At 39.0% G+C, this 26,759-nt stretch overlaps 1 protein-coding gene across 7 annotated transcripts in view; it reads right to left on the bottom strand.

The window, feature by feature from the left end:
* Positions 1-26,759, bottom strand: part of Lrrc7 (leucine rich repeat containing 7) — a 464,597-nt gene that overhangs the window by 228,544 nt on the left and 209,294 nt on the right. For all 7 annotated transcript variants that reach the window (XM_087897454.1, XM_085677493.2, XM_048453499.3 and 4 more), the window contains 2 exons: positions 20,022-20,139; positions 4,311-4,389 (listed from right to left, as the gene is read on the bottom strand). In XM_087897454.1, the coding sequence (XP_087753580.1) occupies positions 4,311-4,389; positions 20,022-20,139 (197 nt within the window). The remainder of the gene's footprint in view (positions 1-4,310; positions 4,390-20,021; positions 20,140-26,759) is intronic.

Genomic DNA, 26,759 nt, shown 5'->3' with positions numbered 1-26,759 from the left:
GCAAATTACTAGAGCAAATTGAAGAGAACGTTTCCCAACTCACTTCATGAAACTGGTTTTACCTTGATAATAAACTGGACAAAGGAATTAGCAGAAGCACACAATGGGTATATTTCATGAAATCAGCAGACAGAGCATTAATAGATATTAATAAATCAGAGCAATTGAAAATATAAGTGAGCAATGCTCATGACTCAATAGTTTGTCCTTTGGAGAGCATGAATGACAGGAAGCATTGAAGAATGTGAGTTACCATAAAACCAAGTGATCACAGAGCTTACAAATCAGCTATGGCTAAATTCAACACCCACTGAAAATAAGCACTCTGCAAAACAGATACCAAAGTTGTGACAACTCTAGTGTATGGAGAACCTGTTTTTTCCTGCGATGTCAGGTTTGGGGGTTTCTTATTAGCTAACAGAACATGGCTGTGTAGTGGGATGCCTCATTCGCAATTATTGTCATGACTCACCCTCACTTAGCGTTGACCTTGAGGAAGCCAGATGCTAGGTAACAAGTTGCATCTGGAGATAATTATACAGCAGGGAGATGCTCCCTTTAGATTCCCTCAGTATCTTTAGGGGTAGCCAGCAGAAATTTGGGATTTCAACTCCCTGTGTGAGAAGAGAATTCTATAACAGCCCAATTGAGCTCTGGAGTGGATTCTTGTTCCTCTGAAAAATAACTCTTTCCTTGGCTTCTGGAGGTGACACCGTGAGCCAGCAGCTGAGATTGGCCATGTACAAGTTCCTGAACCAGGAACTCTGGGAAATGATGGTAGCCAGTAAACAAGCTGTTGAGCTCAGGGCTGTTTATTACCCAGAAGGAAAGTAATATAGATTTTGGTACTCAGAATAAGATCTCTGCTGTGACAGCCTCCCAAAAAATGTGGCTTTGTAACACAGAAGAGAAGACTGTTCAAATCCAGAGAGAAAAAAACCACAAATACAGGCCATGACAGACAGAGACTGCGTTTCCCTGCATGAATCTCACTTGGAAGACCTGCCAGTGAGGGTGTCAAAGGAAGTGAAGGCCGGTTATGGGACCTTCCCTTAACTTGACAGAGGGTCTATATGAGAAAAGAAGAAGCAACACAGAATGAAAAACTGACAGCACTGTCTGTTTTCACTTCTTTATTCAGTGTGAGGTCCTACAAGACAAATGAGGCAAAAAAGTCAATGTTCAGCAAGTAGATAAAAACAACGAAATACGACAAATTCACAGACAACATAGTTGCTTACACAGAACCTCTCCCCAAAAGTTTAGAAACTGTCCAGTAGAATTAAGAAACAAAGTTTAGGTAGTTTTACAAGTTATAACATAAATATATACAAATCCATTTTATTAATATACATGGCAAAAATATGGATTAATAAAATTATTCACAATAGCACAGAGCGTAAATTCATGTGAGTAAAAAAAGATATGTATTATTTGCATATGGAAAATCTACAAAATGGATAAAAAATTTAAAAGATATGAAAAAGGCTTGGAACCATTTCCAAATTTCAGTTTCTCAATATTTCTAGCTAAATTGGCCAACTGATTCAATGTAATCCCTGTCAAAATTCCGTCAGACATTTATATCTTTGAAGAAACTGGGAAGCTGATTGTGAAATTTATATAGAAAGGTAGAAGGCATCTACTAACTTGTGTGATTGTGATAAAGACGAAAGTTAATGAGGGCTTATATTACATGACTTCATGATTTACAATGCAGCTATATATAGTAACTGAGAGAGTATCAGAGGTGTAAAGACAGGCATATAGATTGGTGTAAAAACATAAAAGAAAGCACAAATGGACCCAAACACATATAACCTGTTAGTTTTCATTAGAGGCACCTGGCAGCCCTATTCAGGATGGTACTATTCCTAATAATGGATCACGAGCAATTGGACACACATCAGAGAAAAGCCTCATGACCATTAAACCCTGCTGATTTGCAGAAGCCTGCTCTTGGGAGAACCATAAGCCAAAGGAAAAGCCGGAGTTACAAAAGATACAGAGCAAAGCTTCAGAAGACCAAGCAGGACTCTGAACTTAGCAAAGTTTATTAGGCAGGAAACTGGGATGCATGGTATTAAAATGGACTTCATACAAACGTAAAAGCCTCTCTGTGAAGGGTGATATTTAGAGTTTGAAGGAACAAGCCACAGAACTGGGACTCATACTGCATCCGGAATCTGAAAATAACTTATAATTCAGCATTAAAAAGGCAAGTCAAGAGAAAAAAATTGAATCGCTGCCAAAGAAACAATACCTTTAATTAATATGCAGAGAAATATGCTGATTGGACACTATAAATGTAAAATAAAACCACAAGGAAGTGGCATATCTACCAGACTGACTGAAATCGAAGAAATGAGAACTTGTAATGGTGGATGATGGCAAAGAAACAGCCACCGTTTGCAAAAGTTTGTGTCTCCTAAATTCAAGTACATGAGTTCTGTACTCCCCGTTGAACTGCCCCAGGCATTTGAGCAACCTAAATGACATCTGGGCATGAATTTCTCCAATGTCTACACACAGTTTCTACCAGTGGTGTTCACAAACAATCTCAGCTCCCATCAAGGGACCTGTAGTTCCTCTGCTATGGGGCGTTCCTGCCATAAAGGGACTGGTATGTAGACAAGACGACAGCCAACAAGATGAATTAAAACAATCGGACACAGACACCAGCCATTCCTAATGCATTCTGGAAAAGACAGTTGGCCTAGAGGAGTCCTGGGGGGTGTTGAAATGATTTAATTGAGTACAGCTAGTGACTACTCACCTGTAAGAATTTTCTCAGTGGCACACCTAAAATGAGGGGATTTTACTCATATAGCTTTAAAAAGTCTGACTTTGAAAATGGACATACTACTTAAATCTGCTTCTCTATTGACTGTGTTTTTATACACTCCCAAACTGGTTGATGTTTAAAGTGTTAAGTGTATTTTGATGAAATAGGTAATTTAAAATGTTTCACAAGTTTAAATTTATGAAATGAGTTTGGGAGTACCTTGATAAATCTAGTTTTTAAATTCTCAGTGTCATAATTTTAATATGACTTCAAGCCCCAAGACTTGTAACTACTAAACAATACATTGTCTTAGAATCTAGAAAATAAAGAAAACAAACAAATAACAGACAATATATAAACCAGACCAGCTCTTCATCCACCCTGTGTGTCAGTCTTGATATGAGAGGCTGATAGCTTCATTACGTTAAGATGCTGATAAAAATGCAATTGTTGTAGAGTTGGGAAAGTTTTCAAGGTCTGGATTTGTTTTCCCCTTCCATATTTTACTTTGAGGTAGAAACTCTGATTTTGAAGCATATCACTTTGTTTGATGTATCGTATTTTCTACTAGGGCCTGCATACTGTTTCTTTAGTTACTCGCTGTAAATTTCCTTCTTATTCTATTATGTCCTCTGGTGCAAAACTCTGACCAGCCTTTGCATCTTTTGAGAATATCCCCCCATCTGAGAACTCTAGCCTCCTCTGTTCATGTGGACAAAGTCCTGGAGGATTTTACTATCAGCTTCATGCTCTTAAGATGGCGCCTCTTTCTGAAGACCACCGTCTGCATTCCAGGTCCAGTCTGCTTCAGACTCTTTCAGGTACTAAGTCGACAGCAGCCTTTCTGGGTTTTACTTCTACTTCCATCTTACCTCCTCATGTTTCCACAGACCTCTCTCTCCAGGACAAATTTTAGTCAGCAACATAGTCACATGTTGAGTTTTGTTTTCCCATGCGATTTCTTAGCTAATAGATTCTGAACCACAAACAACCTTTTTATTTTCTGTTAGACTCTTTATCATGCCCATCTCTCCATCTACTACACCTTTAGGCTTTTTCGTTTACTCTAGCTGCTATGTCTGCAACCCAGGCATCTTATTTGGAGTCAGACTCATTTTCTTTGGTGGGGACACTCAACTCTTAAAGCATTTGTGGGCACCTTTAAATTTCCTCTGTTTTGAATTTCCATCAGGTCCATGGTGATAATTTCTTACCATGACTGCAACTAATATCTGTTTTCTTGATTTTGACTCTCACCCCTGGAATACTGCTGAGAATTACAGAAAACCAATGCCGTGGCTGCTCAAAGCAACACCATACTGTGCCAGCAGGGTCTTCCTTCTCATTCATGCTTTTCAATCGTCTAATGAAACCCTAAACTTTTGGTAGCTTTTCTATCATTCTGTTAACTAAAACAGTTGATTTTACATTCAAAACTAATATCACAAAAGTTCCTTCTAAGCACACCATAAGCCAATGTAAATACAAGTAGAATATAAGTAAAAATAAAATAATTTATACTCACTTAGAAATGGGATTGACACTGGCTTCAATAATGGTTAAACACTTACAGCACTTTATATTTTCTGGAAATTCTTGTACACCTAAAAAGTCAGAAAAAAAAATGAAGACATGAGTTCATGAAGATATCCCAAAAAGTTTATCAAAGCTCTGATTCCTACAGTGAGAACAAACTTTCAAAACCACAACTTTGGCTCTAAACACCATGTAGGGCAAACATTCAAGCAGAGATGATAACTGATTGTGACAAAGCCACACAAAAAGACAGGTATACACACAATTTTCCTTATATAATGAACATCAAATAATACTTTAGGATAGTCATAGCTAGAAGTTGCATGTAACATCAAGGACAACTGTATTTGGCCCTTGACCACCTCTCAGGAATGAAAATAAGAGTAGCCTGGTGACACACGTTGTCAGGATCCTGCCTGTACAAACAGCACCTCACACACACACACACATTGTCAGAATTCTGACTGTAGAAACAGTACCTCACACACACACGTTGTCAGGATTCTGACTGTAGAAACAGCACCTCACACACACACGTTGTCAGGATTCTGACTGTAGAAACAGCACCTCATCCACACACCTTGTCAGGATTCTGACTGTAAGAACAGCACCTCACACACACACCTTGTCAGGATTCTGACTGTAAGAACAGCACCTCACACACACACCTTGTCAGGATTCTGACTGTAAGAACAGCACCTCACACACACACCTTGTCAGGATTCTGACTGTAAGAACAGCACCTCACACACACACCTTGTCAGGATTCTGACTGTAAGAACAGCACCTCACACACACACCATGTCAGGATTCTGACTGTAGAAACAGCACCTCACACACACACCTTGTCAGGATTCTGACTGTAGAAGCAGCACCTCACACCCACTCCCAACAGTGGTTTTTCAGCTGAGAACACGGAACTGTTTGCTCTCCCCTGTAAGAACACCCCAAGCTCACTTCTGGGAATCTCTGGCATTCAATATTATGTGTAGGCTGGGTTTGGAGTCAGGATGAACTGGCCTTCACAATTAGAGCTTTCACTGGTCACTAATTATATGGGGCATTGAGTTTTATATGCAAAATGGTATGTTTGCTTTTAAAAATGGGCATTTTCCTCACTCACAAGCAGCAAATGACATCAGTTAATATTTATACCCCAATTGAGGACATTATGTTGATACTTCTCCAATGTATTCATTTCAGTAAATGTACCACAAAATCTAACTTGATTGTATTCACAAAATTGTTGAAAAAAAAACCAAACAAACAGAATTTCTACATTCTGATCTCAAGGCATCTTAGAAATAAATCTTTTAACATCACAGAATTAATAAAATCTGTATTAACAAATTATTGGTTATTTGAAGAAGATAGATACAATAGGTTATGTAGTTGCTACATCTAATTAATTCTGTTCTTTAAGCTCTTGGCTTTTAAACCATGAAGCCTACGCTGGGTGGAGCTCCTGAAGTCCAGTCAAGAGAAAAAAGGGATTATATGAGCAGGGATTGGGTGGAGTGGGTGGGGTGGGGTGGGGTCAAGATCATGATGAGGAAACCCACAGAGACAGCTGACCCGAGCTAGTGGGAGCTCATGGATTCTGGACTGACAGCTGGGGACCAAACTAGGCCTTCTGAATGTAGGTGACAGTTATGTGGGTGGCTTGGTATTTTTGAGGGGCTCCTGGCAGTGGGACCAGGAGCATGAACTGGCTTTTTGGAGCTCATGCCCTATGGTGGGATACCACTCTCAGCCTTGATGGGGTGGGGTGAAGGGGCTTAGTCCTGCCTCCACATGATAAGTCAGGCTTTATTGATTCCCCATGGGAGGGATTACCCTCTGAGGAATGGATGAGGGGGAAGGAAGATGGAGGAGGAAGAGGGGAGAGAGAAGTGTGGTTGGTATGTAAAAAAGAATAAAAAAATTAAAAAATATGAAGCTTGAACATTTTTAATGTTCCTGCTTTGGGCTGGGGTTGTAGCTCTGTGGGCAAAGCATTTGCTGAAGAGCAGGGAGTCCTGGGCTTGATTCCCAGCCCCATATATACAAGGTGTAGCGATGCATGTCTTCAATCCCTGCAAAACTGGGAGATGGAAAAAGAAAGGTCAACCTTGGTACTTAGTAGTTCAAGGGCAGCTAGGGCTACATCAGCCCTGTCTCAAAAGGAAAAACATATCTCCACTTGACCATCATGCTTGTTCATTCTTCTATCAGGAAACAGTACATATAAAGTAATAAAGAAATCTGAGATTAATCAATTTATCATTCATACCTGGTATGAGGAGGGGAAACAGAAAATCATGGATAAATGTCAGGTTAGGAGGTTTAATTTTTTGCTTTTTCTTGGGCTTTTCTATCTGTCGCAGACAAGATACCCTAAATAAAAGTCACATCATCTACCCAAGTTCATATGTGATTGCGCGTGACACACACATGTGCCTGATTGCATGGATAAACTCACCATTGAGCCAGAGATTGATACTGAATGTCCTCCTCAACCTTCCTCCATTTTATTTTTTGAGTCAGGATCTGCCACTAATCCCAAAGCTCACTTATTTGGCAAGACCCTTCTATTTCCACATCTTCAGTGCTGGGATCACAGCAGGCCACCACACCTAGCATTTTAAGTTGATGTTGGGGAGCAGAGCTCAGAGTTAACTATTTGAATTGTATCCCTGTCCCTTACAGAAGCTCTTAAGCTTGTAGTTAAAAGAGCTTTCAGCTTTCTCTAACAATAAAAAGGCTTCTGAAGTCAATCTATATTTTTAAAATTGGCTTTAAATGTATGTCCAAGTATGGAAAGAAACATTTCTTTCTGAACAGAAGCTAAGTTTGGAACCCAGATGTAGGAAAAAAATCTCACCATTATTAAGCACTGAGCTTAACAACAATAGAGCATTGATCCCTGAGTCTATAAATAGACACCACCCAGAGGGAAACCTACCTGAGAGATTTCTGTGACATGAAAGTTGTCTTCCTATCTCATTTTCCTGATATTTGCTTTATTTGGTGCAAGTTTTGCCTGTTCTCATTATTTTCTCACCCAAACCCAGGTCTAAATACCACCTATATAGGGAAATTTAAATTCTAACGTTTGCATGAGGATTTATCCAACTAATCCCCTTACTTCTTAATGCCTATTGTTGTAGCTTACATTGCATCTTAAATTGAATGAGACCAGAAAAAACAAAACAACAGAAAAAAGAACAACAAAATAAAATACCACCATGCATGATTATGTGCTAAGGACATTGTTATTTTTGCTTTAATATATTTTTAATTTAGGTTCCTGAAGAAGGGGAACATTCACACATTTAACAGGTTTTCCTGAGTGCTTACTGTGTTGGGAAGTGCTGAACTTTGAGAAAACAGATGGGGGAAAAGATGGGAAAGATGGGGGATTTTATTTGTGAGTTTATATTTTATCAGGTGAAATATATATATATGTAAATGTAAATATATACTGTGTTTTAGCAATGAGTAGGAAGATCATAATGTAGTCAGACATTGGTGTTCATTAATGTTTAATTTCCTAGGATCTACCTAAAGAAACAATGACAACTTGGCAAGTGCCTATTAAATTGCCTCTAAATTATATTCCATACCAATAACTTGAAGCACTGAATTAAAATACATTTAGGATACGGAATGAAGCAGTTGATTTTGATATGGAGGATGTAGATTTTAATTACCTATATTAAGATAAAAAGGATAATTATCTCTTTTCACACAAACAAAATGCCACAGACTTTATAAATGCCAAATTTAAATGATCAAGAGCCGCTTCAAATTTATAAGAAGCATTTCTTGCTTATAATTTTTTGTGCAGATGAATATACATAAGTATGGTTGATATATACTGAATGCTTCTGTTTTCTGAATGGCATATTTACATCATATAGTTTACTCTGTGCTATAAGTGCTAAATGCTAGAGAAAAAATCTACAGTGCTGTGTCTTACATAATAAAGACAACAGAAACATAGCTAATAAAATGTTTCATTTTAATTTTACTTATTGCTGATCTTTGAAATTGTGCTTTTTTATTTTGAGGAGAACAGGCAGGTTACTTGTATGCTGAACATTGTTAGACCCTGAGATAAATAAAATAAATAGATAAAAATAATAGATAATAGATAAATATTTAAAATGCACAGAGAAAGATGCTATATACACTTTATTTCAGTCTGAAGAATTTCTAAAATATGACTAACAAAGCAAGTAAGATTCAGTGACTGGCCAGGACTCCAAATCTGCATATCTCAGATACTGTCATGTTTGCCTATTCTCAGAAACACTAATGAAATCTAGGATTTTATAATTTCTAGCTATATATAGTCAATAGTGTAGTACTTAAGACAGGGCAATCCGCACAGAGCCTGATCCAAATTTGCTCTCTTCAGGGTGCCAGTCAGAAGAAATTAGAGCCACTGTCTGTTTAGAGGGGAGGTGACAGGAGACCCACAGAGTGTCTCTAACACTCCTCCCACCGACTAGTGCTGCTTGATGGAGACTCTTTATTCTTCTAAAAAGTCAGTTCTGCAGCACAAAAGAGCTTGTGTGAGCTCTGAAACTGGCCAATTAGAGCTGTTCAAAGAAGATAATGAGATTGGAACTATTTTTGTAATAATTAGGACTGTAAGAAATTTAAAATTTTGATGTCTAAGAAGGTAAACGTTAATTTTACTTTATACATGTCTCTATAGAAGCTTACTAAGGACACGTGACAGTCTACCGGGTAAGTAAGGACTGACAAGGAGACTTCAGAGGACAGTTTACAGCATCCTGCCAAGCCAAAAGTGACAGTATAACTGTTGGGTTAGTGAGCTGGGGATGCTTTGCATTTCACCCCCATGGAGAGGAAAGAGGGATTCAGGAACCACATTATGGGAGGTACCCTTTCTTTGTGAGAACCTGCCTGCCTCAGTAGCATTACATAGAAAAACCAAATGCTGGTGAAATTAGTATCTGGACACAGTCACACAACTAAACTTGCTTCTGGGACATATCTTGGAAAAAATATATTATGCTTTGATGACCTTGACCCATACATACTATATTCATTGAGGGATACTTGTGACTTTGTCCAAATGCAGTGAACGACACCGATTCTGTGTTTCCTTTCTTTACTCCAATCATAGAGGTTTTGAGTGCGATTTTCATGAACTGGTCTACTTAATATTATTTTGTATTTAATGTTTATTTCTCTCTTCATTTTCGCTAGACTGCTTCAGTGAGCATTCCATCCACCAATATTTTGATAGAAGGTGCTGTGGCCCTGAGGGCAGTGGAAGGTTCAGCTCCTTTTCACAGTTGGTGAAGGATGCTGCATGGGAGGGAAGACTCGAAACGGCTCTTATAAGTTCAATTTCATTCTCTTCAAATTACTCATAAGGATGTACAGACCACAGGGAGTTTATTAATCATATATTTTTGAAAAGGTCCTGCAGTGACCCTGAGACCCTGAGCCCTAGCTGACGGGATTCTGAGAGGGCTTTCAGAGGGTGGTGGGATGGCATTCTTTTTCCTTGTATTGACTTGGCTGCTGGCATGTTTCACGCTTTGTGTCCCCATGAAGACATCAGAGTTTAAAGCCTGGACTGTGGAGGTGACAAGAGAAACAGATTTGATTTTCATTATCATGGAGTTATTTAATGGAGCAAAAGAGATTTTGAGTTTATTTGACCCGTGGTGAACAGAAGAGATTCTAAAGACAGGGAAAGTAGACCTAAGGTGCAAGAGATAGTGATTTTCGATGAGTTCTACAGTAATGGTGTTGAAGGAAGGAATTTTATAGGGCAGGGTACCCACGGGCACAGTTATTGCATAATGATTATGATCATGTGCTGACATTTGCTCCCTAACCCATTCAAAGCATCCCCAGGTAAATTCCCGGAGAATTTACAGCACAGACAGCCAGAGGTTCTCTTCCAATATTCTCAAAGGTTTAAAGATTTTTAAAAATCTATTAACTTCTTCTTCCCATGACTCCAGAACAGAGAGATTCCCTTTCTTCCTGCAGATGGGGAGTGTGATTGGTTCCATGTTTCATGAGTGCCTCAGGAAGGGGGTGGAATAATTGGCACATCACTATCACACATAATAACCCTTCAACTATGATTGCCTCTTATTATAACTAACAATAGTGATTTTGCCCACCATGGTGCTGCTCAAATCTATTCATGTATAGAAATAAGTTCCAGAGGATGAGAGAAAAACCATGACTTAATTGCTGGAGAATTAGGAAGCACTTTCAAATTAATTCATTTTCATTACAGTCCTTATATTATGGTATCATCTTCTCTAAGAAGCTATGACAAGTCAACAATCAAACTTGAAATAAAATCACTGACTAGACCTGATCATTCATTTCCTAACTTCACCATATAAAACAGTTTACTCTACAGTGGCCATGTATCAATTTAAACTTAGACTATTTATCTGGAGATTAAAATTTCATGAAATGCATTCATATCTGGTTCACATAGATTTTATTTCCCTATTGAATTCAGGTGTGATGGTGTATCAAGGCTTCTGTTGCTGTGATAAAATACCATGACCAAAAGCAAGCTGGGAAGGAAAGGGTTTATTTGGCTTACACTTCAACATTGTAGTCCATCACTGAAGGAAGTTGGGACAGGAACTCATACAGAACAGGAACCTGGAGGCAGGAACTGATGCAGGGGTCATGGAGAGGGGCTATTTACTTGCTTGTTCACCATGGCACGCTTACCCTGTTTTCTTATAGAACCCAGAACCATCAGGACCATCCACAATGGCCTGGGTCCTCCCGCATCAAGAACTTATTAAGAAAATGCCTTACAGCTGGGTCATATGGAGGCATTTTCTCAATTGAGATTTCTCCTTTCAGGCAATGCTAACTTGTGTCAAACTGACGTAAAACTAGCCATCCCAGAGGGTAACAGATGGACGCTCCATTGGTATGGAGAGTGGCACACTTCCCTTGGATCACTGCGTACAATCAGAGAACAATAATTGCTAAGAAAGGAAAGCTGATTCATAAAAAGCATGGGCTTGTTTTTATTTATCTCTGGCTATACAAATGACAAAGTTTTACTATAATTATCCAAAACTTCTCTAGAAGGTCAAAGCTAATGAACTTATTTTTAAGAAAATAAAAAAGAACGTTTTTTATTGACAACAAGAAGCTGTAACCTCATTTTCCACTTCATTGCTTCTCAGTTAACTGGGTATTTTGATTATACCATGTAGGTAAATATTCTATGTAATGAGCTCTTTTAAAATTTATCTTCTAACTGAAAGATGAGAACATAAAACCTTCACATTAGACAGGGAATTCTGTGATAGTCTGATGCATGTGTACTCTGGGCAGTGATGAGACCAGTTTACATCCATTTATCTCCTCAAATATTTATCATTTCATTAGTGCAAACATTTGAACTCATTTCTTCTTGATTTTTGAAACATCTCATGCTTTATTATCCTTCAAGACCCCCCTGCGCATCAGAGCCTGGAACTGCTCATTGTATGTGATTGCAGTTTAAGTTCCCCTGGTAACCATCTCCTCATCCTTTCAATGCCTTAAGTGTGTAAAACTTATGAACATAATGTATTCATTAAAGAGAATCTGACATCAGGGCCTGTAACCTACTACTAGTATGTCCTTAATTTAACCCACCCAAGGAGAATGCGTGTTTTCATTACAGTGACATTTTGAACATTTACTATGACTTGGTTACAATGTGAAAGTCAGTGAATAATAAGAAATTGGGATCATCTGGACAATGTGGCTTGCCATACACCAGGAAAGACGATGATGTGACTGAGATTGTACCAAATGCACCTGAGTAAACACAAGACACTGCAGGAGGGCATGATAAAAGTAACTGCCCTTAGAACTGGAAAAGAGGAATTAATGAATTGGAAATCAAACAAATAACAAATGAGACCAACAAAGCAAAGAAAGACTTTTCAAGACTGATAACAATAAAGATTAGGTGCAATGATCAAATCAGTTTAGAAATGCAGAGGACAAAGTGACCATAGATATCGTGAAAGAGTATAAAAATTGGAGTAAAGAAAGTTATGAAAAAGAAGAAAAATAAAATTGAAAATATGAATGATGGAGTGGGCTAGTTACTAGCTCAGTTGTACCTTGTAAAGAATGACTCCAAAATACACAGAGATAATAGAATTAGAAAGGATGAAGCTGTCCCACATGCAGTAACTAACAAAATGTGCGCAAACCCGATGGTAAGATGGCTCAGGGCGTAAGGGAACTTATTGCCGAGCCCCAGGACCTGAGCTCAATCCTGGGACCCACACAGTGGAAGGATAGAACTGACTCCTGTAGGTAGTCCTTGACCTCCACACATGTGCTGCATCAAGTGCTAAACATGTACACACACATGCATGTGCACACACACCCACACACATGAAACTAAGCAATTAAAAATGTGTGCAAACTTTTTTAAAGACTTTTTAAAAACTCAATTGAAATCCAGAAAGTAAGACATAATGATAGGAAGCCTCTTGCTGGTACTTACCACTTGAAGATATCAGCTCTTTCCCAGTTAACTGCTAAATTCGAATCAATTTTTAAAATTATATCAGATTGCTGTTTATTGGTATTCAATCCCAAGCTTGACTTAAAGTTTGAGAGTGAATACTAAGAGCATCAGGACATGTAAAATGAAGAAAGGAAATTTTCTTTGATGGGAACATTTAGCTAGTGAAACTCAGCAAGACACTGTATTGATAAGAACAGGTCTCAACCAGTAGGGACAGTTGAGTAAGCTGAAAGAGGCTGAAGAACTGTGGAGACCAGCATAGTCAGTGGGGGACAGGCTGCTGAGTGTTCTTAGAACAATTAACTATCCATTCACTTGAGGAAAGATGAATTTTGGCCTTTTCTAGGCTCAAAACTAAGATGCAAATTAAGTAAAGATCCAATATGTGAAAAGAAGGCCAATTGTTTAAGAAGACAATACAGAAAAACTGTCTGGGACACCAAGTACGGAAGAGCATCTTCAACACAATGTGATAGCATGCAACACAAAGGAGAAAAGGTTGAAGCTCACACATTAAAATCAGCAATTTCTTTATGAAAAATGGCTTTCCAAACAATGTGGGAAGACATGTCACAAACTGGGGAATAATCTTTGCAGATCTTACAAGGAAGAGGAAACTTGTGTTTAAAGACGTGAATCTCAAGTCATCAAGAACCTAAAAGACTACCTAAAATGAAAGTAGTTCATGAAAGAAAATTTGTAGAGAAAAAAGAAAATTTTACCTGACCAATAAAAATGGCAAAATGTTTGCTATTAGGGAAATATCAAGTAAGAGCGCTCCAGTGTGTCTATCTGATGGACCTCCAATTAGTGGACGAGAGGCAATAGGAACATGAGTTCTGCTGAGACAGCTGGATTCAGTTGTTCAACCTTCAAGAAGTAAGTTCAGAAGGACAACATGGCACAAACTTGAAGAATAGAGGGCTGGGGAGATTGCTTAGTGGTAAGAGCTCTGACTCTTTTCTAGAGGACCTGGGTTCAATTCTCAGCACCCACATGACCACTCATCACAACCATCTTTAACTCTAGGTCCAGGGGATTGTGTGATCTTTTCTGGCCTCTCTAGGTATTGCATACACATGGCACACAGACATACATATAGACAAAACACTCGTACATAAAAATAAAATAAAAATAATTAAGAATCCTTTGAAGAATAATCTATAAAATGTGGTAGTTCATTGCTGACAATTTAAACCTTAATTCTGTCAGCAAGAAGGGTGAAGTGATGATCATAAACATTTATGTGTGCCTGTGAAGTTTTATCATCTAAAAAGAATACGATATCCACAATGAATGTTAACACTCCATCTCCATGATAGATACATTGTCCAGTATTCTTTTCCTTATAAAAAGTATACACTACTTTGAAACTTGAAATCACACAAATGTTTAATACAGTTAATTACCAACTGTTTTTAATAAAATATTGTCAGAAGGAACATAAAAGATATGTTAGGATAGAGAGGTTGAACTCTTGACTTAATTTAGAAATTGAAACAATGGCATTTGAATATTGCATGGAGAGAAAGTGAGCCAGAAGAAGGAGGCATGCAAAATGATTTGTGCAGAGGAAATAATCCAAGAAAAGGGAAGGAGATCATGAAGCTCTCTTAAATGTTTTGAAGAAGTTTTCTTGTACCCAGACCATAAAGATCAAAAATTGCCAGTCACCTGTGATTAGCTTGGCACTGGAATGGAAGTGTTATTAAGTCAGCTGTGGAGACTCTCAGGTTTGTTTTAGGAGCCTGCACTTTGTCCTAGCTCTCTGCAGCTCCTTAGGGGGAGAGAAACATAGCCATGCTGGCAACTTAGGTGGGTGCTAGAGCTACTAGTGGAGGACCTGTTTGGCAGTGCTTGGATGAGCACAGTTAGGAGGCTGTTTAAGTGGGTAGCACAGACCAGAGACAGAACTGAACTACAACAGCATGGAACAGTCTGTCCACAGACATAGGGCATGGCAGGCATAGTAACTGAGTGGACAAGAAGTAGACAGCAAGAACAAGTCTTTTCATTGACTACCTTCATGGCTAACAGTAATATAAGCAGAAGCCAGCAAATGAAGGATGAGCACATTGGGGTGGTGAAGAGTATGGTTTTAAATGTATCATGTTTGAAGTGTCTGTGAACAGAACTTCATGGCCTCTTTCCATCTTCTGGTGAGGTTCAGCCCTTTTCTGTATTTTCCAGTGCACTCAGTTAAAATGTTTAGAAGTTCTCAGTGTGCCAAGTGGGATTTTATGAAGAGTCTCCCATGGGGATCAACAAAGTATGCCATATCAATGTAACATCTAATGTAATATCACATAAATATCATTGTACTTTTTAATAGGATAAATGTTATTTACCTGACCAAAACTTACAAGATGCCTTCAACATTGTGCTCACAGCTCCAAACAGAAAAGTGAGCAAGATAGTCTCTAAGTTCAAAGATTGCATAATGTACCACATATATAAAAACCCTAAATGACAAGTAATGCCTAATTAGCAATACAAGACCCCACGTTGGATCCCTAGAGTTACCTGTCCACCTGAAAAGGTGATGAAACTTTAAAACTGTTTACAAGGCAAATGTTACCATAGAACAGGAAACTATAGTACACAATAATTATTTTTCTTTGCTTAGATGGAAAGAAAATTCCAGAATATACAACATTTGAAATGTCTTCTTCTGTACATGTATGTAATGTGTGTATTAAAGTGTGTGTGTGTGTGTGTGTGTGTGTGTGTGTGTGTGTTTGTGTGTGTGTGTGTGTAGTTGCAGGTACACTTGGAAATTTTTTTGGCATTTTCAGATACAGTTTTTTCCATTATTCCTCTTGATTTCTCCGGGCCCCCTTGTACTCTTGTACTCTTTCACCTCCTTATCTATCTATCTATCTATCTATCTATCTATCTATCTATCTATCTATCTATCTATCTATCTATCCATCCATCCATCTATCTATCTATCTAATTTTACATCTTGACCAGTTTCCCCTCCCTCCTTTCCTCCCGTTCCCTCCCCCACTTCCCCTCCCTGTGCCCCTCCCCCAATCAACTTCTCTTCTGTTTCTCCTCAGAAAGGGGGCAGGCCTCCCATGGGGATCAACAAAGCATGATATATCAAGTTGCAGTAAGACCAAGCACCTCCTCCTGTATTCAGGCTGGCCAAGGCAATTCAGGATGAGAAATAGGTTCCCAATAGCCAGCCAAAACTTTAGGAACAACATCTGTTCCCATTGTTAGGAGTCCCACAGGTAAACCAAGCTACACAACTGTCACACATTCTTAGAGGGCCTCCATTGGTCCTATCCAGGCTCTCTGGTTGTTGTTTAAGACTCTGAGATTTTGTGGTTTAGTTGTTTTTGTGGTTTGTTTTGTGATGAACTTGACCCCTCTGGCTCCTATAATACTTCCTTCCTCTCTTCAGCAGGATTCCTTAGCTCAGCCTAATGTTTGGCTGTGGGACTCTGCATCTGTTTCCATCACTTACTGGAAGAAGTCTCTGATGACAATTAGGATAGGCACCAGTCTCATGATGGGAGATAGTTAGTTCAAGCTATGTAGCCATTATTGCTAGGGGTCTTAGCTGGGGTCATCCTTTCAGATTTCTGTGAGTTTCCCTTGCACCAGGTTTCTACCTGCACCCCTCACCCTCTTTCCAGCCACGTCTTTCCACACTCTCCCTCATCATCTACTTCCTCACCCAACCCCCTAAATTCTCATCCCCACCCTTCCCAGTTCACACTGTAGATCTCTTTTATTTCCCTTTCCCAGGGAAAGCCATGCACGTCCCCTTGGGGAATTCTTTTTTAATGTACAGAGGACTCTGTTGAGATTATGGTATTCAACTAGAGAGGAAAGAACCTAGGCTGAGGAAATTGTATAGCTCCTATGTCACAAGGTGCCAGCTTGATGCCTTTGCGAGGACCAAGGGTGATGTGGCAAGAAGACAGCAGAAGTAAGATTAGGGTACAAACGGATGGTCGAAAGCAACTTTAGGCTCAGAGTGAGTTCATGTATCCAGGATTCTCTCATCCAAACCAAACTTATCTCACTCAGGTTTTTGCTCAGGTTGCACGGGTCTGTCTAGAGATAACGATCTATCTTCTATCCCTGTGCTCCAGCTCTGCTGTAATTTCTCCCCTCCTGGGTAGGGTTATTTTAGCTGCCAGTTGTAATGCTGACTCTACTCTTGTTTCAGACTCCTGTTCTTTCTTCACTGGACAGATTCCTGAAAGATGAATTAAGGTCCTTAAGTAACTGCCCAGGTCCTTGTCACAGCACAGCTAGAATATTTGAAGGGCTATTTGTGTGCTTGCCAGCTGTGGTCTGGGCATTGTCACCTCACACTTTTGTAATTTAATGTGTACCCTACAGTGGCCTGACATCTCTCGCATGCCATTTTGCGTAAATGTTTCCAGGATATGGAGGTAAAGCTAAGTAATTGATTCAACGTCTTCTAAAGATGCCTACCGACTTCCTTTGGGGGAACACAAATGTAACTTGTAAATTTTAGTGTAAAAACAGCACTGGGATTTATTATATGCTCTCAATAATGTTGCGTCTTGGGAACTTTAGGTTTATATATAGTGATAACTATGGATATTTTCCTTTTTTTTTTAAATAAAGAGGGGGAAGTGGTGCACGAAAATTGTCTGTATTCTGTCAATCATGTTTTAAATAAACGTTGATTGGCCAGACAGGAGGTGTAGGTGGGAAAACCAGACAGAAAGTGAAAATGATACAAGGAGAGCAGGAGGAATTCTAGGGAAGAGGAAGCTGATTCCCCCACTCCTGCCCAGATCACCAAAGCAGCAGGATGTGAGCTGCCCAACTGAAAAAGGTACTGAGCCACATGGCTAAAATAGATTAAAAAAAAATGGGTTAATTAAGATGTGAGAGTTAGCCAGTAAGAAGCCTGACCTAATGGGCCAATCAGCATTATAACTTACAGAGATCTATGTGTGATTTTTCTCTGGGACTAAACAGTTGGGGGTCCGGGCAAAACAAAAACCCCAACAAACAGGCCTGGCCTCCTCATGTTACAATAATGATATGTTGTCTCATCATCTTTAAAAACAAAGTAAGTTTTTATTTACTTGTACTTGCACACAAAGGCCAGATGTGTTATTAATCATATTACATTCTTAGAATTATACTGTGAAAGTTGAATTTGAAATATAAATGCAATTGAACATTTTGATAGTAGTAACACACAGGGAATGCCCTATTAATCTATTACTTTATAAACATTTATCTTTATTTTATTTGTGTGTGCATGCCATACATATGCAGTGTTCACAGAGGCCAGAAGAAGGTGTTGGATCCCTTGGAGCTTCAGCTACAAGCAGTTGCAAGTCACCTGATGGGGGTGCTGGAAATTGAAATAAGACCTTCAGGAAGAACTGTATACTTTCTTAAATGCCATCTTTCCACATCCAGTAATTATATTCCTACAAGAATAAAAGTGGCGAGGAGGCCCTTCTTCATGGGCCTAAGTCTGGTTGTTATTCTCTCTATATATAGAGAGTTCTCTTCATGAAAACCCTCTGAGTGTCCAGTTAGCTTAGCTGGAAGGTTGTTTTAGTGTCTGGTTGACACATGTATTATCATCTCTTTCAAGTTAAATCCGGAACCCTTTTCTATTAATACAACAGTCTTAATTAGTCTTCCCATTCTCTAAGAATGCATGTGACCAAGTACTTAGAGATGACTGATTATTTCTGAGTGCCTGTCTTATCTTGCCAGTGACACTGTGAACTCAATGATGACTCTCAACCATTCACTCATGAATTCATTCAGTAAATATTTATTGAGAATGTATCCACCCTCCTCCTAAGGATAGCCTTTAGATTTAACATAACTTTACATACAAATATTTCCTCAATCCTCTATAGCTACTTATTTGAATATCTAAACCACTTTCTAAGATGCAAGTTTTGTGTGGGAGAACTAACTTTTTTTCATGTCTGTGACCTTGGCACCAACAATCTGAGTAGAGTTTCACTATTTGTGTGTGACCACTGGCACGTTTTCCATCTGGCAACATGATGATGATGAGGCTGAGCTTTGCATTCACAAATTACCTGATCACAATTCTTTGGGCTAGATATTTGATTTATTCTAATAAACCATGTAGCTGAACCCATTTGGGAAGGAATGAGGTCCTATTGAATGACTTAGGACACATGAGACCATCTATAGGTCCAGCCTCCTCTAGGAAACCTCAGCGAAAATATTAACATGAACACCAGTGCCAACAAAATCGCCAGGTGTATGACCTGGCTCAAAATACAACAGATATGACTGGGCCCTGATAGTTTTTCAGGCTCTGCTCAAGACATTTGGGATGTGTCAATAACCAAAACAGTAACGCCCCTCCTGTCATATTATAGAATTTGCAATCTGGGCCAGGAGAGAAAGCCAATAACCCTGGTGAGTAAGTGAATTCTGTGCAGAGGTGAGTGCCAATCAGACAGTGGAGCCCAGGGAAGTAAATGGGAGGATTATTTCCAGAAAGAAACAAAGCTCATTGAGTATGTAATACTCTGAAAATGAGGAATAAACTTAGCAGAGGATGGGGAATAGTTTAGAGAATTAGAATATGTGTCTGTGTTCAGAGAGGAATAAAATCTGGGAAAGTCAGTCATACTGTGAGAGGGGAAGGGAGGTTTGCTGTCTTTAACTCATATTTATTTAAAAAAGTTTTTTTCCATTTTACATACCAACCACAGTACCCCATCCTTCCCCTGACCCCCTATCTTCTCCCATTCCACCCCCGTGCACTCCTCAGAGGGGGTAAGGCTCCCATGGGGAGTTAACAAAGACTGGCATACCAAGTTGAGGCAGGATCAAGCCCCTCTCCTGCATCAAGGTTGAGCATGGTATTCCATCATAGGGAATGGGCTCCAAAAAGCCAGATCTGGGCTTCATACACCCAGATAAGTCCTGGTACCATGGCCAGGGGCCCCACAAACAGATCAAGCCACAGAACTGTCATCCACATTCAGAGACAGATGGAAAGCAGATGCAGTGATCCACAGTCAAGCACAACTTAACTCTTAAATAGAACTTTAATAAAGTCAAAGAAAAAGTGATCACTCACTAAGAAAAAAATTAGAAGATATCATCAGTAAAGTGATATGAAGGTGTTTGGAGTCTTACCGTTCTTACTGATGTCGAGTTCTTTCAGATTAACTAGGCTAGCGATAGAGGTCGGCAGACTTGAGAGGTCATTATCAGGGATGCTGAGTTTCCGCAGAGCTTGGCAGTTAAACAATTGCTGTAACAGAAAAGAACAACTCACTAGTTAGGCCACAGTTTGGTTAGACCCACACATATATAAACTCAGTAGCAAATTTGAAGTTACCGTTTTTTTTTTAAATTTTTTTAAAATCAATGTGACAGTAAAAGAACCATTAATAAGGCCTCATTTTCTTCCACACCCAAATTGGAATAACTTCACATCCCATTCAGCTATAGTGCCTTGCACTCTTCTCTCATATAGACATAAACAAAACAGAACAAAATGAGAACCAGGCAGACAAAAACCTTCAGGAGTTACCCTTTCCAATCTTACAGCTAAGGGGACCACTTTAGTTCTCTTTATTTTGATGTTATGTTAGATTTCAGAAAGTCTTACTTCAATTTCTTTGTTCTGAATAAATATTTGTATGTTATCTAGAGCTAGGGCACGTCAGAATACCTACACTCACTCTCTTTGTGTCCCCCTGCCGTGCCTCATAAATCAATGGTAAATGAAACATGGAACAAAAATTAATCAGGCTAAGTTCACAGTTCCGTCAGTCCAAAGTACTAGGCGGGGGAGAGCCGAGTGCTAAATTGGTGGTGGAACCCAGCATGGTCACCACCACTGCTGGGCTGAGGTGTGTTTCAGATGCAGTTTCTTGATCCACTTGACAATTTAGCAGTGGGGTAAGGCTACCCGCATTTTCAGCAAGGCATCATTTTGGATGATTTGGTATAGATGTTCCCAGTACCACACTGCGAAAAAGAACAACTCTAATTTTTGTCAAAGCTCTTCAACTCAACTTGACTACTAAAGACATGAACAGTTGGAGGAGAATTTCTAATTCATTTCTAGGAGAATTATCTTAACGAGATCTTTTCTGACTTTTCTAATTCTGCTTTCCTGAACTTCCACAGATGAAGTCTGGTAATCATGACTATGCGGTTGGCCAAAGGTATATTTAACTACCATTTCTTCCTACACATAATTTCTTATTTATAGGAAAAACAATGTAGCATACGGATATTATTTCTTAACTCATTAGTTTTTTTTAAGATTTCCTTCTTACATAAGAGGAAATATGAAGTCTCTTGCTTTGGGTTAGTCATCTTGGGTTCTTTATAAAGATTATTTGCTACTCAACATGATGTCAAAATCACTTTTTTTCAGCATCCTGTACAGAAATGGACTTATTTTTATAAGACTTTGAAAGAGACATTTAATGGATTCTTTAAAAGACATTTCACATAACTAAATAGGAAACACATGGTTACAGTCCCAGAAGTTACCACCAACTCCCTTCCAGTCTGTGTGATCTAGTAATACAGTGATGTGCTGTATGAACATTCACTGTCATTATTTACAGCTTCACAGTCAATTTTCTCACTATTGACTTGGGTAAGACTTACTAACCACTCTTTCTGCTGATTGTGATAACCATTTTAACGAAAGGTAAAATTAAAGATTTTTAAGTTATAGTCTTTTATGTCTTGTTAAAGCAACTAATTTTCAAGTGCAGTCGAGATTTAGCAGAAGTCCTAGTTAGTGTTCCTAGTGCCTTTTTTTTTTTTTTTAAGAAATGTCTTTTCTACCAGGGAGAATCCAAGCAAGAGCAGTATCTGGTCAATCCTGACTCTTCTTGCAATGTTATCACTGAACCCAGCAGTTCTCTTGCCTTTGAGTAGGGATGCTAAGCCATACAACTTGAGACCCGAGAGAATGACAGATGCTAATACAGGCTATCAATTCTAAACCTCACAGTTTTCTTCTTTTAATGTTTTTGATATTTGCAATGGACCATAAAATCAAGGGTAAGTTATTTTTGAGGGCTATCCTTTTTTTCCCAGATATTCTTCACAGTATTATTATATACACTAATGATTTGCCTCATAATTTGTTTTATGATTTTAGATTTGGTTTTAGATTGGGTAAATAAAGTACTTCTGAAACTATACTGTCCAGGAAAGTTGGGTGACAGTTAGCAATTAAAAGTCCACCCGTGTACAGTCTGATGGTCTGTTTGCCACTTTTCTAAACAAAACAGGCTCTTTGGAGGCAGAGTCCTGCTCAGCTTGCTTGCATATCACATATTTCTCCTTGCCATTTACCACAGAACGCTTTCCTGTCCACAGTTTGTGCTGAGCCAATATCTCTGAGAGTGCAGATAATTAAAGGGAAGATGAGAAGAGTGCCAAACTCCTGCTGAGACAGGCAGTTTTGGACAGGAAGCTTCAGAGAGGTAAACAGTGTCACTGGAGTCTGTGTTTCCTAGATCAAGTTCCTTATCTGAGTGAACTTCTTCCCATGAGTCATGCCCTCTACAAAACTAAGAGCCCTTGCAGGGCCTTCTCAAGATTCAAACTCTGAAGGAAAATGAGGTTGGATCATTATAATACAGCTGTATTCTTCAACATATAGGAAAAGAACATAATAGCTGCTTAGAGTCAAACTGTTAACTATATGGCTATCCTGATTTTCATTTGCTAATAGCTCACATTTTAAAACAATAGAAATGTTTTGATTCTGAAAATGCATTTGTGATAGAGTGCAATTTCTCATTAACTAAGAGAGCAATTCAACTCTGAAGAAATTCTTGGGGTTTCTTTAAAACTCCACAGCCAGCAGAGAAATGATCTGCTTGAGGCAAGAAGGAAGTCTAGTTCAACACAACTCAGTAGCTGGTGTTGGTTCAAACTTCTAGGGTCTGATCCTGGGCTGTTTGCTTTATTTTAGGCATATTTAAGTACAACACAATTTTGGAAGAAAGTTTCTGATAATAATTAACTCAATCTCATGATGATAAGTAACAAAGTTTAAGACATATTTATATTGAAACTCTTTACAAGGTACATATGTCCTCTTCCATAAAGATAGGGTTGGCTGACCGAGAAAGAATGCTAACTACAAGGATCTAGGGAGAAAGACTGAGATAAACACAAATGCTGGAGGAAATCAGGTGTGACCTGGCCCTTCAGGTAACACAGGTCACTATCCCCAAACTATTAACTACATCTGTTGCCAGCCTTCTGGGTGAAAAACAAGTTATGTATCTCTTCCCTTGAAGATACCATTATGAATGTGTAATATTCCTGGTTTTCCTAGTGTTTATCTGTGAGCACAAAGTCCTCTTGCTCCCTAAGTTTTGTAAAGTATTATTTCACTCATTAATTTCTAGGAATCTTCTTACTTGTGCTTGCTACAAACTAGAACTATGTGGCTGTGAGTACAAGGGAACATTATGTGAGATACAAGGAGCCATCCCCTGGGGAACAGACTCTGCTCAAATACTCAGACACATATGCAAATGTCCTGTGTAAATTTGTACTGGGGTACCAGAAATGCACACACAGGATCTGGGCACTTGATGGGTTGGGACAGAATGTCAGCAACCCGAGGAAGCCTCTCTTAAAGGAGTTATGAACAGAAGGTTTCTTGAAGGAATCTGCTGGGAGTGGGACTGAGGAGTGGCCATGTCGTACTTCTCTTGGTTGCCATTTCAAACGAGTTTTAGACATCCACTTGATAGTATGAGGGGATCTGGATCTTTGAAAGTTCCCTGATTCTATTTGTATTAAAGTGTGTATACTGGATATATGCTGAATGTCAGTGTTGCCCTTAAGAGCCAAGCTGAAGAAAACATAAATTGTGTCTGAAGTCAGAAAATAGACAGGACTTTATCAGCCAACAAAGTTTCAGTATTCGTGGAATAATTGCCAAGTGTTGAAAGTTGTTCGAACTGCGATAGCAAAACTTTACTGCAGAGTAAATGTGTTCAGTATGTCTAGATAATGAAGGCATGATCTGAAAGCATGATGATGAAGCGAGATTATCAAAGAGAAGTCAGCGAAGGAGAAGATTAAAAGAGATTAAAGACAGATGGAGAAAGTAACAGCAGATCTGATAATAGGGAGCAATTAGATAAACGAGGCAAGAAAGACACCAGATAATCAAAAGGACTCGCAAACGCCACAGAAGAGAGAACACGAAGGTTGTGTTGGATCACTAGAAAAGTGAGTGCAGAGGAAGAGCATGGGGTGATAAAGGGTGTGGGAAAGGCAATCTTCACTCATCTACAGCAGGCACAGACTCAACAAATTCAACACAAGAGAAAGAGAAAGAGACAGAGAGAAACCACACATAGATTTATATGAAATTTTAGAGTGCAAGGACCAGAGCATTTAAAAGCTGCCAGGAAGAAGGATTTCCTTTGTAAGTTGTGCGGAGGCTGGAGGGACTAGTGCTAGCAACAGGGGACAGCTGTGTGTTGTGGAATAATTTTTCTGTACACTGTGAAGATATGTCATTCTGATTGGTTTAATAAAAAGCTAAATGGCCAATAGCTAGGCAGGATTTTGAGGCACACAGGATGCTGGGAAGAAGAGAGGAGTCACTAGGGGATGGAGAACAAGCAGGATGGGCACTTTACAGGTGAGGTAATAAAGTCATGAGGCAGAAAGCAATTAATGGAAATGGACTAACCTAAGTTATAAGAGCTAGCTAGAAACAATCCCAAGTGATCAGCCAAACTTTCATAATTAATAAGAAGTCTCCTTGTCATTTAATTGGGAGCTGACAGACTGGCTCCAGCCGTGGTTGACAACAATTTTAGATTATGCTTCAAAACCATAAAATAAGACTTGGTAGTTCTCAGCACATAAAAGCCATAAATGTTGCAGGAGATGAGGCTGCTAATTACCCTGATTAGATTGTTGCTTACTGTGGACATGTATTGAATTTTCTCACAGTCACTCGCTTACATGGATAAATATCATGTCAATTAAAAAGAAAAAAAACTAAAAAGAAATTAAGCAAAACAAAGATGAGTTCCCAACAGCAACTAGAGTGAGGATTTGCTAGCTATTAATCTTTAAAGAAGCAAGAATAATCCTCTATTAACAGTTTTTTTTCAAACCAAAAAGTACAGAACAGCAACATTTTAGACAAAGACCAACTGAGTTCTTTATCAAGAGTCTCAGACCAAAACAACTGTCAGAAGATTTCTGTAAAGACAAGAAAAATTTATTCCAGAAGAGATGTCAGCATGGAAAGAAAGATTCAATAAATTAAAAAAATATAAAAAGCAAAGTATAGGTAGATCTAAGTAGTCATTAACCCCATACAGCAACAACAACGTGCTAATTATTAATTGGCTTAATAAACATGGCATAACTAAAATTCTGAAGAATGGAAGCAGATCTGTCAAGAGAAAGATGATTAGATGAAAACGTCTCTGCTAATTAACCTTACAGATCTATCTATAGAGAATGGTCTGATAGTTACCACATGTTGACTTTTAAAATGTAACCTTGCTCATAAGATTCCAGGGCCTCTCTGTTCTTCAGGAAAAAGTGCAGACTCTTCATTGTGGCTTTTGAGGCCCTCATCCCTGCATATACTCATCCTACCACATCCGTCATTGCCTGTGCCTCCTCCAACCTCCCTCCATCATCCTGCATAGCCCACTCTGCCTGCTGCTCAGGGTCCAGTCTCCAGCTGATGCTGCTTTCTCTCTTGTCCTTCCCCCATATCCTGTCTTCTCCTTTGTGCTCAAGCCTTCTCTTCAGCTTGCATGCTCTGCCTTTATCCTTGTGTAAGTCTTACTGCTTTTGCAGAGGTGGCAGCACTTATGTTCATGTGTGTGAGGGCTGCCCTGAAGGCTTTTCTTGTTCCTGTAGTTTTGATAGTGTGTCATCCAAGGTCCTTATTCATCTTCTTGAAATAGTATTTCTAAATACTGTTATGAGGAACAATAATATAACACAGAAGAAGTCCCATTTCCTGAGTACCTGTTGCATAAGGGCAAATCACTAAGCTTCACTATAAAAATTATATTCTTACAACAGTATTGGAAATGTGTCATTATTAACTTATTTTGTAGAGAAGAATACAGTTTTTATGGTATATAGTTAGCAAGGGTCAGAGTCAACATTCACATACACATCTGTGTGGGTACCAAGCTGTTTCCAAAGCAGCATACTCCCCATTCTTCAAAGATTCATGTTTTGGAAAGATAAGTGACATCTGACAGGAGGGAGTAAGGAGAGGGAGCAAGACCAGGGGCACCAGTGATCCATCTCAGGAGGACTGACAGGAAGCTCACCGGTGACTACCCAGCAACAAATGTGCAGTTGGAGCACCAAGTGCACGTGGGCCAGCCCAAAGTGCTTCGCACTGGTATTTTTTTACATGCAGCCTTGGAGATTCATGGCCACCACAGCAAGGACGTGATGTGACATGCATATGAATGACTGTATGCAAAAACATAGTTTCTAAGGGGAAGAAATAGAAAAATAACCATTTAACTGCCCACCACAGTAAGAGGATTTGTTATTTGAGGACTTTAGTTTAGTTTAGTTTTCCTGGAAAGTTGCACATAAAATTGTAAATTTTCAACAAGAGGGTTGTGGGTGCCATTGTGTTTACAGGGCAGGCTTGAATCTGAAAAAGAACCAAATACCGGTTCATTAACTGGTATCTCTAAATGTTTTGTTTCTAAGAAGTTCCTCCTTGAATCCTGCTTTCAAATGTTCAAGCAGTAATTCTCCTAACTTGGTTGGAGAGCTCTTTCAAGGAAATCATTACTTCGTGTGCATTACAAGAAAATGAAAAATTCTTTAGTTTCATACAAATGTAAATAATTAGCTTCATCTCGG

Source organism: Myodes glareolus, chromosome 17, assembly GCF_982192425.1.
Source record: "Myodes glareolus chromosome 17, mMyoGla1.1, whole genome shotgun sequence".
Taxonomy (NCBI): Eukaryota; Metazoa; Chordata; class Mammalia; order Rodentia; family Cricetidae; genus Myodes; species Myodes glareolus.
The sequence above is the reverse complement of the archived record's forward strand: the minus strand, read 5'-3'. Positions and strand labels throughout refer to the sequence as shown.